Here is a 13,149-nt window from a genome sequence, read left to right on the forward strand (position 1 = left end):
AGAGCTAGAAACGTCGATGAGAGAGAAACATCGACCAGCCGCCTCTTGCACACCCCCCACTGGGGATGTGCCCACAACCAACGTACATGCCCCTGACCGGAATCGAACCCGGGACCCCTCAGTCCGCAGACCGACGCTCCACCACTGAGCCAAAACGGTTTCGGCAGGAGACAGTTTCCTGTGAGGCTCGAACGAGCTCCGAAAGCCACTCTGAGCAGACTGATGGTGTCTCAGCGCCGTGTGAACAGGGTTCGTGAGTTTGCTCAAGTGCTGGTGCTGACTTAGCAGTGAACATGGAAGATCAAAATAGGCAATGTCTGGACCTCCATGCCTTCCTACCTCGCTGTGCGCACAAAAGCCACCTGTCCAGTCTCCCAGGCCCTTCTGGCTCCTACCCAGGCCTGACCTTGGGGAATACTTCCCTACTCGGGAGCTACAAGAGAAAAGGACGGCTTAACCAATTGGGTGGGTGGGCGGTGCTCTTGAAGATTGCTAAGGCCACGAAAACAAGGAAAGACTGAGAAACTGCTGTGGTCCAGAGGGGCCTGGGGAAACGGGATGACCAAGTGCCACCCTGGCGCAGGAAGAGGTTACTAATGGGAAGATGGTAACAGCCAGATAAGGCTGGCGTTTGGTTAGCGGCAGTGCCCCCATGGCAGTTTCTCAGCTGGGACAACTGTGAGTGGTAATATCAGATGTTAACCAGGAGGAGACTGAATCAGGGGTATTCAGGAATTCTGTACAACTTTGCAACTTTCCTGAAAACTTAAAGTTATCCCAAAAATTCTACTACATTTTTTTTAAAGCAGTGGGGATGGGAAGTTCCCCTATACCCCTATTAGTGCTCAGAGGAAACAGGCCTGCCCCCCAGGGGCCCGGAGCAGCAGCTCCCACGGGGAGTCTCTGAAGAGTGCCCTCCACCCCACCCCCCTGCCCCCTTACTTCTCTCCTGTTCTACCTCCTTCCTGCCACCCAATGGCAGGAGGGCTGCCAGCCTCATTAGTTACAGTTTGAAAAAGAATATTTTGCTTAACCATAAGGACTTAGGAGCTTTCTGTTTAAATAAAAATTTTTGGATCAGTGTCACCAGCTGGGGCATAGAAAGGAGAAGGAAAAGCCTTTCCTATGACTGAGTTTCCAGAACTTTCTTCCTTCCCATATTTAGGTGTGAAGACTGGAGTCTGTACACAAGCCAGATGCTGGCATTTCGGCTGTGTCCGCAGACCCTCCCCTGAGGTCTTCTTGACTTTGGTGCTCCCCTTTGTAAAAATAGACTAATTTGATTTACAAACATACTTTGCCCTGGTTAAAAACCTAAAAAAGCTTTTAAAGAGTATAGAAATGTCATGGTTAATAGATCATGTTGGATCCAGTGACCTGAGTAATTTCACTTTTGTAAAACTTATCAGGAATCAACTGTAATTAGCACCACTTGCTCACCATGAAAATCTTACAAGAAGAAAACTGAAATGCCCATTAAGATGTTTATGTAACTTTAAAGGTTGTGTGTGTGTGTTTTTTTTAAATGTGGCCCCAACTTAACTACTGACACTTATTAGACATAAAGCAGATGCTGCTAAAGAAGCTGTAGCAATTGTAACTATGACCGAGTTTTGTTTTTATAACATTAAACTCCAGAGCCCCACGTCTGAAGAACGGACTGCCATCTACAGAGAAACTGCGTTCTAAATGAAATGAAATGAGCCTGTCGGGGCCACTGACATTTTGTCTGTCAGACCTATCACCCACCAGTCCACGGCCAACAACGTAAGCTTTCTCAGCACTAGGTCTGTTCTGGGACAAAAGTCCACCAGTTGGGTTACAGGAAACACTAGAGGCCGCCTGGGACCTCCAAAGGTAACTGAATAGGTAATGGAAAGAGGCCTTTCCACCTCTGCTCATCAGACAGGAATCGCAGGGACTTTGTGAAGTCCTTGCTCACGGAAATAGCGGGTAAAAGGGAGCATGAGGGTCGACAGACTCTGTGCATCAAGGAAACAGCTGTTAAAGCAATTCCCCTCCTGCTCCTCCGCCAGGACTCTCCACCCTCTGGTTTCGAGCCAGTAGGAACATTTCAAAACAAAAACAAATAGAGTCAACTTAGGAATCTCCCACCCAGGCCAGGCACCTCCTGTCACTCTGCACCCTTTCCTGCCCCCATGCTAGTCCCTGTGAGATGCAGCCAGAGAGCCCTGGTCTGGCTGGGCGGGGTCTCCCTTCCAGAACAGGGGGCAGCGAGGGGCCCACAGACTCAGCAGAGTCCCAGCTTTCAGTTGAGGCTCCTTAGTTGCTCTGTGCCTCAGTTTCTCATCTGTTAAGCGGAATGCTGTCCATACCTCAGAGCACTATGACAAGAACTGAATGAAATGCTGACCTAGTCTGTCCCCACTTTCTCAACACTGACTGCAGAAGAGAAGATGTCCCTGCAGACACACTGGAAGGGTCATGACCTCTCCGTGGTTTGGATATCCAGGGAAGAGGCCAAAGAATGCTTCCCGAGAACAGCAGAGGCCAGCCTCAGAGATGCAGGGGAAACACTTGTCAAGGGTCATTTGCACTCACTTGGATGGGGGTGTGAAATAAACTGGCTTTGTCTTAAGTTTGTGTACACTGATAATGCATTCCTGGTAAAACATGAAAAAAAACAACACAAAAACAAACAAAAAAACACCATTACAGAAATAAAAGATAAGAAAGAGCCAAAACAGAAGGGAGGTAAGGAAGAGGAAGCAAAAAGAAGAGGAGGAAGATGAGGGGGGGAAAAAAAGAGGAGGAGGAGAAGGAAGAAGAGCAGGTGGAGAAGCTAGAGCAGGAGTAGCAGAAGGAGGAGCAGATGGAGGAGGAGGAGCAGGAGGAGCAGATGGAGGAGGAGGAGCAGGAAAAGGAAGATGAGGACGATCAGGAAGAGGTGCAAAGTAGCAGGAGGAGGATCAGAAGGAGGTGCAGCAGTAGCAGGAGGAGTAGCAGGAGGAGGATCAGGAGGTGGAAGAGGAGGAGGAAGAACAGGAGGAAATGAAGGAGTAATAGAAGGATAAGGAAGAGGAGCAGGAGGGAGGGGAGCAGGAGCAGGAAGAGCAGAAAGAGGGGAAGCAGGAGGATCAGGAGGAGTAGCAGGAGGAGGAAGAGGGGATCAGGTGGAGGAAGAGGAGCAGCAGAAAGAGGAGGAGGAGCAGTTAGAGGAGGAGCAGCAGAAGGGGGAGCAGGTGGTGGAGCAGAAAGAGCAGGAGGAGGGGGAGCAGGTGGTGGAGGAAGAAGGAGAGCAGGTGGTGGAAGAGGAGGAGGAGCAGGTAGAGGAGGAGCAGGAGAAGGGGGAGCAGGTGGTGGAGCTGGAAGGGGAGCAGGTGGTGGAGGAGAAGGAGCAGCAGCAGGAGGTGGGGGAGAAGCGGCAGGAAGAGAAGGAGCATGAGAGGCAGGAGGAGGACTTTGGACAAGTTGCTTATTGATGGAGACCCTGAGTGGTCTGATACATGACCCTTCTTTTCTCACTTCAGGTTCCAAACAGATGGAGAAGACAAAGAGCAAGGCAGGTGAGGACACTATCTGTGCTCCACCACTGGGAGAGGCCCTAGGCTGGGACACCTGCATCATACAGACTCATCTGCCCATCCTGGCAAGACTGGGCAGGCTGGCTTCTCCCGGTGCTGCCCGAGAGGGCCCAATGTCTGAGGACACAGGACCTGCTCCCTGCACTGGCCCAGTCTCCAGGAGAAAAGGAGAGGAGGGAGTCCGCTCTCCCTCCTTGGGGGTCTGGCTCCTCCCACAAGGAGGGAATGTGGGGTGTGGGGAGGCAGTGCTCCCCAATGTTCAGCCTCTCTGGGCCCCGTTTCCTCACAGGTACAGCAGGATGGTCTGGGTATGGTTCTCCTAAGGCTCTGAGGAGGATGTAGCGTTTCAGTCGGGCCTTGCAGGGGCACTGCCAGTGACTGCTGGCGTTGCTATGACGAGGAGCAGGGGTGGAGCTCTTATTCCAAGATTTCTCTGTTCAGTGGCTGCAGTCCATGTGGCCACATTTGAAACCAGCAGGCTCTACTCCTGCAGTACATGTTCAAAATTTTGGGAATTATGATACAAGGAGAGCTGTCAGTACTTGGACATGCCATGTGACACTAATGATTGTAGGAGTGATACTGTGACAATGACACTCCAGAGCAGATCCAAATATTGATGTTAATTCAGCTGCAAATTCCACTGAGAAAGTCTGCCATGTTCAGCAATAAACTGAAGATTTATTGAAAAGAGAAAGGGCAAGGAACACTTTGGAGCATGAGGTTTTCTTCTCACCTGAATCCAAGATTAGGATATGCTGGCAGGGGCAGGAGCCCCCCTAACTCACACACCTGCAGCCCCACCCGAGGCACTCATTTACCTCCAGGCAACACAACCAGTATCTAGAGCTGACCATGTCTCATTTATTTACTGGCTTTCGTGGAATGCCTGCTAGGAGTCAAGGTCTTCTGATAGTGCTGGCAAACAGTGGGACCAGGCTCTGCAGACACAGGGCGATGGGCCCTGAGGAGCTACAGAAACCATTCGTCACAGTGGATGCTGGCAACGGGCCCCAGTGCCTGCAGCTGAGATGGTGCACCACTGGAGAGCTGGCCAGGGTCTGAGGAGCCAGGCTAACCTGAGGACTGGCTTCCCAGGAGTGGCCAAAGAGGGCGAGGCTGAGGACAGGGAGGGCCCTGCAGCCAGTAGGCATGGGGTCCATTCTGAGAGCCCAATGAAGGCCAGAGCATCTCCAAGAGGCAGGCAGACGTGAGAAAGGGTCTCAGAGAAGTTGGAGGATTGGGGGTCTAGCCTATGGGTCCAGGGAAGCAGTCCCGAGTAGGAGGTGATGTGACGGGAAGGGTAGCTGTGAGGATGGCGTCAAGGAACGTAAGAGGCAAAGTAGGACACTAAGGTGTTGGGAGGTGGATAAGGTGAGTTGGAGGGAAGAAGATTTCCAGCAAGAAAGCGAGTACAGCCCAAAAAAGTTGGAAGTGACCAATTCAGATGAAACAGACACCTGTCTTCCCGCAAGCACTGGGCAGCTTGTGCCACGATGCGTTCGAGAGCTGGGCGTGAACAGGATCAGGAGGCAGATGTGAACTCAGTGCCTCCGGAGTGGATGCTGTGATTATCCTCCAGAGGGGAGGCTGCATGTGCCAGCTACCTCCCCCCAGCCTCCTGCAGGGGCACCAGCATAAAAAACACACCAGCAAAACTCAGAGGCAAAGAAAGGGGAAAATCCATTTCCCTCCAGAAGTAGGAGGGAAATGAATGAGTATAATTTGGATTGAGAAAACAAGATTTTCCCAGACAGTATTTCAACCTGAAAGAAGCAGAACATGTGATTTGATTAGAAAAATTCCTGAAGCAAATTATACGGGAAGACTTAAGAGCATTATCTTCATAATGAATGGGGCCTGGATAAGTTTTAGGAAGATAGCTGGACACTCCAAAATCAACAAACATGCCCAAAAGGAGGAAAGTGAATTCAATATGAATTCCTCTCCAAACAGGCACATTTGTCTCAGAGCTCACCCCTCTCTTTAAAAAAGAGCCAGGGAAGCCACTTCTGCTGGACTTCTTGGGTTCAAGTCCCAACTCAACTACTTACTAGTTATGTGACCTCTGGCAAGATACTTAAACCACTCTGTGCCTCAGTTTCCTCTCCTGCTAACATAGATGATTATAGTAACCCCCTCGGGACTCAAGTTGGGATTAAATATAAGTTAATACACATCAAGCATTAGGGTTAAATATCAGACGTAAGTTAATATTTGCAAGCCATTTAGGAAAGTGACTGGTCATTGCCGCAGGATAGAAGGGACCACAGCCGCCCTCTGCAGAGCACCAGCACTCAGCACTCTGCTCAGAAAGCAGACCTGGCTCGTGTCCTCCTTTATTCCAGTAAAGCATGGGCTCTGGGCCTCCTGGACTCCTGCCTGTGCTGAAGTGGAGGCGCCTAGCCTTGCTATCCCCACCTCCCAGGTCATGGGCACAGGCCAAGGCAGGGGGCCACCTAGCTGAGCTGCAGCATCTGGGACACTGAACCCCAGCTCCCCTGAGTCAGGAGGCTGTGAGCAGCCTCTCGGATGACAGAAGGAGTGCATACAGAAGCCTTTTCCCGCCAGTGGGCTCTGAGTTTCTCGGCTTGTGCTCCTTTCCCATTGGGACCCGGCACATTCTCCAACTTCATGCAGGTGTCTGCTCCCCTGTACTTGGAGCCAGGCTTCCCACCCCTTGGAGGGTGGTCCTCACCATCACCCTCTAGATCTCCACTCTGAGATTTTCCCTACAGCACTCACCCCCAGGACCCATTAGGCATTCCAGTGTGCATTGTTGGCCTTCACACCTGCCTGCAAGCTCTGCCTCTTGCTGTCTGTGCTCTGGAGCAGTGCCTGGCACATGGAGGCGCTTAGTAAACGTCTGTGGGATCGAAGTTTAGATCACAGTGGGAAATGTGCATGTCACTCTGGGACAAGGGCCTGCAGATTATCTGCCTGGGAAATTTATAAAAACAATGCCATCGGTACCAGTCTTCCATTGGGGGAGTGGGTAGGGGTTGGGTTGGGCCTACCAGGGGCTTTCAAAAGGCACCTGTGCACCTTGGGCACCAGAATCTCTCCTAGTGTTTATTAAAAAAGAAGGTTCTTAGGGCTTATTCCAAATTGACTGGATCAGAACCTCGGGTGCCAGGGAAGGCCCAGGAGCCTGGGTTTTAACAGCCTTCTGGTGATATTGTGGAGCCGCAGCATGACAGCTGGATCTGTCCTGAACCCATCTGCAGAAATGCTTCACTCTCCTACTTCCTCAGCCCCACAGAAAGGTCATGACAAGTACAGAGAGTGGCAGCTCCCCGAGGTCATACTTGGGGAAAAGAGAGGAAGTGAAGCCAGATGTTCCCAGCCAGTGCTCTGAGGGCCTTTGGACCTGGCAGCAGGCAGGCAGGCAGGCAGGAAGGAAGGCAGGGCTGTGCCAGGATCAGGCATTTTTACCTGCCCCCCACCCCCACGTTCCCTTGACAATCAGGGCACATTAGGCTCACACTGTACTTTGGGGTTTAGGCAGGCCATGCAGGGCCCCGCAGTGTGTCAGAACTGGCCAGGAAAGACCCAACTCCTAGAGGGTGGAGAGAATTTCAATCGGCCCATGTCCCTAGCTTAGCTGCAGACCAACCATCACAGGACATTAAGCAGCTAGCCAGGACAGCTGCTTGGGAACCCAGCCATTCAAGGAACTGCTCTGCCACTCAGTCCAGGGCAGGAGTGCCTCTTCCAGGGCCTGTACTCACCCGGCATCACACCTTTGATGTCAGTCTCGGTGTTGATGGAGTTCTTTTGGGTGAAGTGCAGGATCAACTTCTTCGCAGACTCAAACTGCTGGGTAGCCATCAGCCACCGGAGGGACTCGGGGAATACCCTTCAAAGACACAGAGGGAATTGGTGAGTACCTTCTAGTTTTGGAGGACATTGAGTTGGGCTGATGGCCAAGGCAGGTGAACTTTGAGGAGGTGTCCCACTCAGTTTCTGCCTTCATGCTGTGGAATCCCATGAATACTTAGGACTCCCATTAGCCCAATTAGGGGCAATAAGACTGTGGGTGCTGGAGTGTTGCTAACTTTCTTATAGAAAGTACGAGAGGCCTGGTGCATGAAATTCATTCCTCAACCCAGCCTGCACCCTCTCTAATCTGGGACCCTTTGGGGAATGTCTGATTGCCAGTTTAGGCCCCATCCCACAGGGACTACTGGCTCCCAATGGATTGCTTGCCTTCCTGCCCTTAATTGCTTCTGCCTGCCAGCCTGATCACTCCCTAACCACTTCCCTGCCAGCCTGATCGATGCCTAACTGCTCCCCTGCCAGCCTGGTTGCCCCCAACTGCCCTCCCCTGCAGGCCTGGTCCTCCACAACTGCCCTCCCCTGCTGGCCATCTTGTGGTGGCCATCTTTGATGACATGGGGGCGGCGATCTTTTGCAAAGGTGTAAGGGTCAATTTGCATATTACTTCTTTATTATATAGGATAATAATTGTGATTTTTAAAATTTGTCAGAAAGGAACAATATCCTATCAACTTTGTTAGTATACATAAACTTAAAACAATAACCATGTATTGCCCAGCACGTGTGGCTCAGTGGTTGAGTGTTGACCCATGAACCAGGAGGTCATGATTTGATTCCTGATCAAGGAACATGCTTAGTCTGTGGGCTAGATCCCCAATAGGAGGTGTGCAGGAGGCAGCCAATCAATGATTTTCTCTCATCACTGGTGTTCCACCTCTCTCCCACTCTCTGAAATCAATAAAATCATTTAAAAAATAAACCTAGCTATTTCTAAACCATGTCTATGCAATCATTGAAGGGCTACATTTGTTATATTTTGTCACAGAAAAACAAATGTTAATAGGATAATTTTAAATTCAAAAAATGCCTCCAATAATAGCAACCTGATAGTTATTTTCAGTTCTTGAAGATTTGAAGACTGACTTTCCCAGGCCTTACCTATAGAATTAGCTTCATTTTGCAAACTGCAGTGACACCTCCCTGAGATGATGCGGTAACGCAGCAGTCCCCCAGTTCTGGTAACAACAGGTTCCTTTGCTTGCTTTTAGGATAAAATCTTGTGTAAAGCACCAATAGAAGAAAAACTAGCATTTACTTTCTATGCATTTTGTAAGTTTATATTTATGACAACACTAGAGGCCCAGTGAACGGGTTCGTGAACCAGCGGGGTCCCTCTCACAATCCAGGACCCCTCGGGGGATGTAGTAGTGCGCTAGGGAGGAGCCCGAACCCGGGCTGGGCACTGTGCTGCTCCCGGTTATCCCGGCCCCACTGTACCTGCCACCTTTGCCACTTGGTAGTGCTGCCAGGCAGGCTGGGAGGCTCGTACTACTGTAGCTACGCTTGTGGCTGGGAAGCTGAGCAGTGCTCCTGCTGGGGGAGTGCACTGACCACCAGGGGCAGCTCTTGTGCTGAGTGTCTGCTCTCTGGTGGTCATTGAACATCATAGCAACTAGTCAAATGGTCTACCAGTCAACAAGTTGCTTAGAATTTTATATATATATATATATATATATATATATATATATATATATATATATATATATAGAGAGAGAGAGAGAGAGAGAGAGAGAGAGAGAGAGAGAGAGAGATTAACTAGTCAAAGAGAAAAACGTTCCTGTTTGGAGCAGGGTCAGCTCACTTTTCCTGTAAAAGTTCAATTAGTCCATATTTAGACTTTTTAGAACCATGGGGTCAGCCTGGCGTGCAAGAAGCGAGGTGGCATGTGTAGGACAGGTGCTGCTGGCTCCCTGAGAATTGCATTGTAAAATGGCGGCGCCCCTGACTGGGAGAAGCAAATACTGGAAATCAAATCAAAGTCATAGCCTTTGTCAGCCCACTGCTTTGTTCAGTCACCACTCTTTTTTTATTTCAGTGACCTGGAAGAGGAGTCCTGATTGGCAATGATAAGAGTCTTCACTGTAACCACTCAACATCTATCCTGCAAGCTCAGAGAGGCTCTAATTAAAGTAATTCAGAAGCTGGCAAAAGTTATCAGAGGAAGATTTTTATTTCCAAGTCACATCACTAATGATATCTAATAACTGCTCTCTCTCTCTCTCTCACCTAGCTGAACAAAAATCAAGTTTCTACTTGCTTGTGATTGCATTTTGCAGAAACAGCCAGGCAGGTTCCCACTGAATTTGGTGGTACATTTTGGATGGTTTAACCTGAACACCAATCCATGCTGGAGACGTGGGGGAGTTGTTAAAGAGGTCCCTCTTGCACAGCTGCACGGAGGTAGGGGAGGGCTGTGTGCTGGCACAGAGTAGGCATCGTCCAAACTTCAAAACAGGATCAGAAAGCCTCGTGTCTGTTCATCTGAGAGCCCAATGGGAAAACCACTAAAACATATGTTTCAAATTGTAGGCACTCATTTAAAAAAAAAAAAAAATCAAAATTAATGTTTGCTTTACTGGCCTGTAGTTTTTACAAATCAATTTTGAGAACTATAATGCAAGCAAAGAGAAACATTCAGAATATATAGATGCTAATATAGTTACAAATGTCTGGCTATAGTTTTATCAGATTTTTTTCCTATATAATGACATAACCTAACCCAAATGCCATTCTTTATATTTCCATCTTTTTTATCTATTTGGTTTTAGTGTCATTTCTTGATATGGACACATAGATCATCAACTTTAACTCTTCCTTTCTAACATATGAATTCAGGCATCACTTTAGTGACATTTTAAAAGTTTAGATATGTAATTCTTATAGTGATTTGATTCTAAATATTTCATGATTTCTATCAAGATTTTCCAAATATACAGGTTTTGAGCTGGGGGTGGTGGTCAGGTTGCGATCTTGCTTCATTAATGTTGCTAAATCATGACCATAAAACTGTGCACTACTGGCCTCTTTGTGCAGTGTGGCCACATTGGGACTGGCTCTGTGACACAGGACATGCTTCCTTTGTTCCCAAGAGGTTCCGTGGGCAACCTTGAAGCCAGGCTACTCTGTGCTACACTTTCTCTGTTCTAGCCTGTCTGATCGAGTGGTAGAGCCTGAGAAGCGGGTCACTCTGCCTCTCCGACTGCAGATGTCAGGTCCTGACCTGGGGAGAGCCCTCTGTGAGTGGGCTGGTCTGAGCAGCTGGCCCCACAATGGGTATGGCAGGATTCTAGGTGTTGGTCGGAGGCTAAAGAGACTCAGGTCAGCTAAGAAGAGTCCTCATCTTCAAGATGCCCCAGATGACATCACAATGGGACAGGCCACCTTCTATCACACATGACAGTGTCAGTGCAGGGCCTTGCTGGCTCTACCTGGCTGAGCCTGAGTGGGGGACCGGGGAGGAGGCAGAGGGTGATGAAACAATCTTTTGTGTTTAAGGAGGAGCAAACTAGTAAAACCAGAATGCTATTTATGAGATGAGGGCATAGGAGAGAGGCAGGGCCCAGGGAGTGGAAGATGCTACACGTTATGGAATCTAATGAGCAGCAGCCATCCGACTGGAAGGAACTGAAGCAGAGGAGCAGGGCACTCCCAGGAGGTTTGTGCATAAGATAATGGAAGAGCTCCCATTGGCTACCTAGCGCATGTCCAGAGACAGACTGCACTGCAAACCACCCTCCCCACAACTGGATCTATACTCGCCGGGCACTCTTCTCATGTTTCCTGAGGGTCTGATTCTCTCAAACTCGTTATATGGCAGTAATATCATCCCCAGTTCACAGATGGGAAAATTCAGGCACAGAACGTTCAAGGACACAGTCCAGATTCCAGAGCTGTTAGATGGCAGAGCTGGATTCAAACCCAGGCAGCCTGACGCAGGAGCCCACAGTGGAGAAACTCACCCCAGGTGCTTACCTGGTACTCAGGTGACACGTTCAGATGGTACTGCTCTAAGCAATGCCCCTTCAGTGTTCCAGAATGCCACAGGCCCACAAGCATATGTACAGAATACTGAAGCTCATGTGTTTAAATTTGCCTCAAAGTCATAAAGAACTCATTGGACTGTCAGCCTATGAGAAAGCCCAGAGACAGCTATTCCAGTTTGTATAATGTGCAGTGTGGCCACATTATGAAAATTTAATGAAATATCTCCTGACAAGTACATAATGTAATAACACCAGGACCATCACAAATCCAGCCGACAGCAGAGGACCTGTGAGGAGCAAGGGCTGAGAAACTGTGCATGGTGGGCAGCCGGAGGCCAGGTCTGCCTGGTCCACACTCGCATGTGGATGGTGAGAAAGCGACCTTGAGGATGACTTCTGCAACCACCAAAGGTTAATGAGGCTGAGGAGCCATGGCGGCTTCTCGGGAGGATAGGTTTGCAGTGGCTGCTAGAAGCAGCTGTGGCGACGGGAAAAAGAAATAGTCCGTGGAGTGAATAGTGAAATGGGAAGTATCAAAAACTGGGAATCATTTAATTTTTTCAAGCTTGTTATGCAGCATTCCTGTTGTTACACCTCTTTACAGATGGGCAAACGACAAAGGAAGTCCCAGTACACTGCCCAGATAACACAGCTTTAAAGTGGCTGAGCTAGATTGAAAGCAGACAGTCCCACTCGAGAGTCTCAGGCTGTGATCACTAAGCTGGCAATTCAGTGAGTCCCAGGGATTCTGTGGAAAGGAACTGGGCAAAACTGGTCCTGTTGAGTCTGAAAGCCACTGCAGGAAACGAGGGGCACAATAAGAGCAAAAAAAGGTCACTGCTGGGCAGAGGTCTCATCTCCTTGTGGCTGATGGACCTCTCACCCCAAGGCCAATGACTGGCCATCCACAGGCCTTCTCCCAAACATGTTCAGGATGGTTAGAGGTCCACAGTCCCTAGTCATAATTCCAGAACCCAAAGGCTTCTGAAATCCACAACCCCTCCCATTCATCCCAAGTGGCAATGGAACCTGGACTGATCTCACCTTAGGTGGCACAGACATTTCACTGTAGAAATACCGACTATCTGAGCTGAGTAGCCAGAGTCCGTGATGAGAGTTTGGCCGGTCCGTATTTCCAATAGGCGATGGGAGGGCTGCCCATGGAGATATAGCATAAGGTGTTTGCCCAGTAATGTCACTGGGGGACACCTGCCTGGTTCCCCTGAGGTTTCCCAGCCACAGTCAGAGGTGGGATTACCATTGGCAAAGAAAGAGTTACAGCTGAGGGAACTGGAGTCAACAACTTTGGCTAGAAAAGTAATTTTTAATTAAGCAATTCACACATTAATTCATAATTTACTTAAAAATTAAAATATGCCAGAGAAGACAAAACCCTCCTTGACTTCTCGTCTCAATCTGGTCCCCCTGCACTGCCTCTTCCCCACTAGGGGCTGAGCCCTCGATGGTGGTGTGGACCCTTCCAATCACATTGTGGGCACTCACATACCCGTCGATCTTGTGTTTCCTCCGCTATAGCCACTGCCCACTTTCAGTGCAAGATATCAATTTTGCTCTCAAAACTTCCCTTTCTTCCCACCTTTTGCCCACCCACGGTCCAGAAAGGGTCACCCCTGTGTGTTATACACACAGGTATCTATCTGGATACAACCCACACTAATGATCTACTCATGAGCAGAGGGCACAATGCAAGGGCTATCCAGCCTCAGAATAACCTGAGCAACACAAATTTCAGTTCTTAAAACTTAAAGCCACCACATGGT

The 13,149-nt window shown here is 49.2% G+C and overlaps 1 protein-coding gene across 6 annotated transcripts in view; it reads right to left on the reverse strand.

Moving 5' to 3' along the window:
- The window catches only part of SLC22A23 (solute carrier family 22 member 23), a 171,410-nt gene that overhangs the window by 18,458 nt on the left and 139,803 nt on the right, over positions 1–13,149 (reverse strand). For all 6 annotated transcript variants that reach the window (XR_004989426.2, XR_006742123.1, XR_004989427.2 and 3 more), the window contains one exon: positions 7,277–7,404. Coding sequence is in view for 3 of the 6 variants with exons in the window: in XM_036446768.2 (XP_036302661.1) it covers positions 7,277–7,404 (128 nt within the window). In the remaining 3 variants the exon portion in view is untranslated. The remainder of the gene's footprint in view (positions 1–7,276; positions 7,405–13,149) is intronic.

The sequence above is a fragment of the Pipistrellus kuhlii genome, unplaced genomic scaffold, assembly GCF_014108245.1.
Source record: "Pipistrellus kuhlii isolate mPipKuh1 unplaced genomic scaffold, mPipKuh1.p scaffold_m20_p_2, whole genome shotgun sequence".
NCBI lineage: Eukaryota > Metazoa > Chordata > Mammalia > Chiroptera > Vespertilionidae > Pipistrellus > Pipistrellus kuhlii.